The sequence below is a fragment of the Oncorhynchus tshawytscha genome, linkage group LG33, assembly GCF_018296145.1.
Source record: "Oncorhynchus tshawytscha isolate Ot180627B linkage group LG33, Otsh_v2.0, whole genome shotgun sequence".
NCBI classification, from domain to species: domain Eukaryota; kingdom Metazoa; phylum Chordata; class Actinopteri; order Salmoniformes; family Salmonidae; genus Oncorhynchus; species Oncorhynchus tshawytscha.
In genome coordinates, this window is record NC_056461.1 from 3,220,585 (window position 1) to 3,223,038 (window position 2,454).

Consider the following 2,454-nt stretch of genomic DNA (forward strand, 5'->3'; position numbering starts at 1 on the left):
ATGTGTCGGTGTGTGTGTATGTGTGAGTGTGTGTGTGTGTGTGTGTGTATGTATGTGTGTGTGTGTGTGTGTGTGTGCGTGTGCGTGTGCGTGTGCGAGTGCGTGTGCGTGTGTGTGAGTGTGCGTGTGCGTGAGTGTGTGTGTGTGTGTGTGTGTAATCTCCCTCCCGTTGTCAAAGCCAAACTGTAAACAGACCATACATGTGACTATTTTAGCGTAACTGTACCTAGCTGTAGGTGTATCCTCACTACATATAGTAAATCCTACTACATTAAAAGCAGACATTTTGGAGAGTTCTATAGCAGTTGACATACACACTCTCCAAATACTCACACACAGGGTCAGATCTGATGTACTGTACACACACCGCACGCACGTGTGCACACACACACACACAGTACACACAGACACACACACACACACACACACACACACACACACACACACACACACACACACACACACACACACACACAGTACACAGACAGTACAAACAAATTGGAACTGACATTACTCTCTGTGTGGAGCCATGGTTATCTGGAGTGTGTTGGATGACATACAGAACAGCCTGACAGGGCCAGAGCCATACTAAAGGGCGGATAGATTGATAGGCAGGCAGGCAGGCAGGCAGGCAGGCAGGCAGGCAGGCAAGGCAGGCAGGCAGGCAGGCAGGCAGGCAGGCAGGCAGGCAGGCAGGCAGGCAGGACAACAACAATGCAGCATCTGTGTCCACTCTCCTTGAGCGATTACATTCCCCTAACCCTGCCAAACCCTTCTATGGTTTCTTCTTATCCCCCTTATATGGAAGAGGCTCTCTCTTTTTACTTCCTTGAAGTGAACTAAAACATATACTGTTCGTGTACTGTATCCGTGTTCTGGGTGTAGGTGCGTTCTGGGTGTAGGTGCAGGCTTTTGTTCCAACCAAGCACTAACACATCCGATTCTCCTAATGAAAGTCTTGAATAAAGACTATGATTAATTTATTAGTAGAACCCACCACATTACTGGTTGGCCAGAACAACATGCTGTAGCAGGTACATTATATCCTGAACTACAATAGCTCAATGAACGTATCAGTCATGAAACTGAGTGTTTATATAGTCGTAGACATCTTTCTTGGCACAGACTGACACTGATACTGAATACGCAACATTGCACATGCTCACATTCAGTAAATATTTATACCACATGTTTTATAATATCAAATATTTGCCCGGCGATATTCAGTCCAGCTCAAAACTTTCTCAACACGTCACAGAAAGGCAGTCTGCCTTCAACGTCAGACTGTTTACCCATCTGATGCATGGGTGTCTCCTATCTACGGTTGAACTAAATTGGATAGTTGAATAGAGTCTTGGCAGTGGCATTCGACATTGTGATCAAAACTTTGCATTGTGAATCATTCAGTGCAATCCCAGATAGATGCAGTGCAGTGCTAAAAAGCCAAAAGCAATAGCAGCTACTTTAAAAACTGGGCTTTTTAAAAAAGAATGTATTTAATACTGTCAAAATATCCCCGAATGTGTCTGCAAGCAAACCTGAGCCCATAATGTCTATTCTCTACCACCACAGCTGTTCAGTCCTCACTCTGTTTTAGAACAGCCCTTATCCACATCCTGTATGCCAACCTATAAGAAGGCATGCCCTGTGCTGTGCCCTGTGCTGTGCCCTGTGCTGTGGCCTGTGCTGTTCCCTGTGCTGTGCCCTGTGCTGTTCCCTGTGCTGTGCCCTGTGCTGTGCCCTGTGCTGTGCCCTGTGCTGTGCCCAGTTCGGTGGCCTGTGCTGTTCCCTGTGCCCTGTGCTGTGCCCTGTGCTGTGCCCTGTGCCCTGTGCCCTGTGCTGTGCCCTGTGCTGTGCCCCTGTGCCCTGTGCTGTGCCCTGTGGTGTGGCCTGTGCTGTGCCCTGTGCCCTGTGCCCTGTGCTGTGCCCTGTGGTGTGGCCTGTGCTGTGGCCTGTGCTGTTCCCTGTGCTGTGCCCTGTGCTGTGGCCTGTGCTGTGCCCTGTGCTGTGGCCTGTGCTGTGCCCTGTTCTGTGCCCTGTTCTGTGTCGTTCACTGTGCTGTGTCGTGCTGGTGAACAGCTGGCTGGGGAACCAAAAACTACAGGGAACAGATTGTGGCAAAACATTGAGTCGAGTGCCATAATTGGTTTTGGCCCGAGGCTAGGTGTTAGTTAAATTGGGAGGTATTGAGTTGGCCTCTGAGAGAAAAATAATCCATAAAAGAACAAATGGGTCACAGGATGGTGGAGTGAATATTGTTTGGCCAGAGTGATATGGGTGTTAGCCCAACAAATCAACAGAGGGAGAGAGGCCAAAAGCTTGTGATGTCTGTCACTGGATAATGGGACTATAGCCTAGACCAGAGGCACATAAAATCACTTCCTTCTAAAACTTGTCCCCCAATAATACAAATCATGTGTGAAGGGGAATACTCCAATACTGTATTTCACAGCA

At 48.2% G+C, this 2,454-nt stretch overlaps 1 protein-coding gene across 1 annotated transcript; it reads left to right on the forward strand.

Moving 5' to 3' along the window:
• Positions 1–1,640: 1,640 nt before the first annotated feature.
• LOC121841695 (keratin-associated protein 5-5-like) lies at positions 1,641–2,075 on the forward strand. The gene has a single exon (XM_042311709.1). It carries the CDS (start codon positions 1,641–1,643, stop codon positions 2,073–2,075), a length of 435 nt encoding a protein of 144 aa, XP_042167643.1.
• Positions 2,076–2,454: the final 379 nt, after the last annotated feature.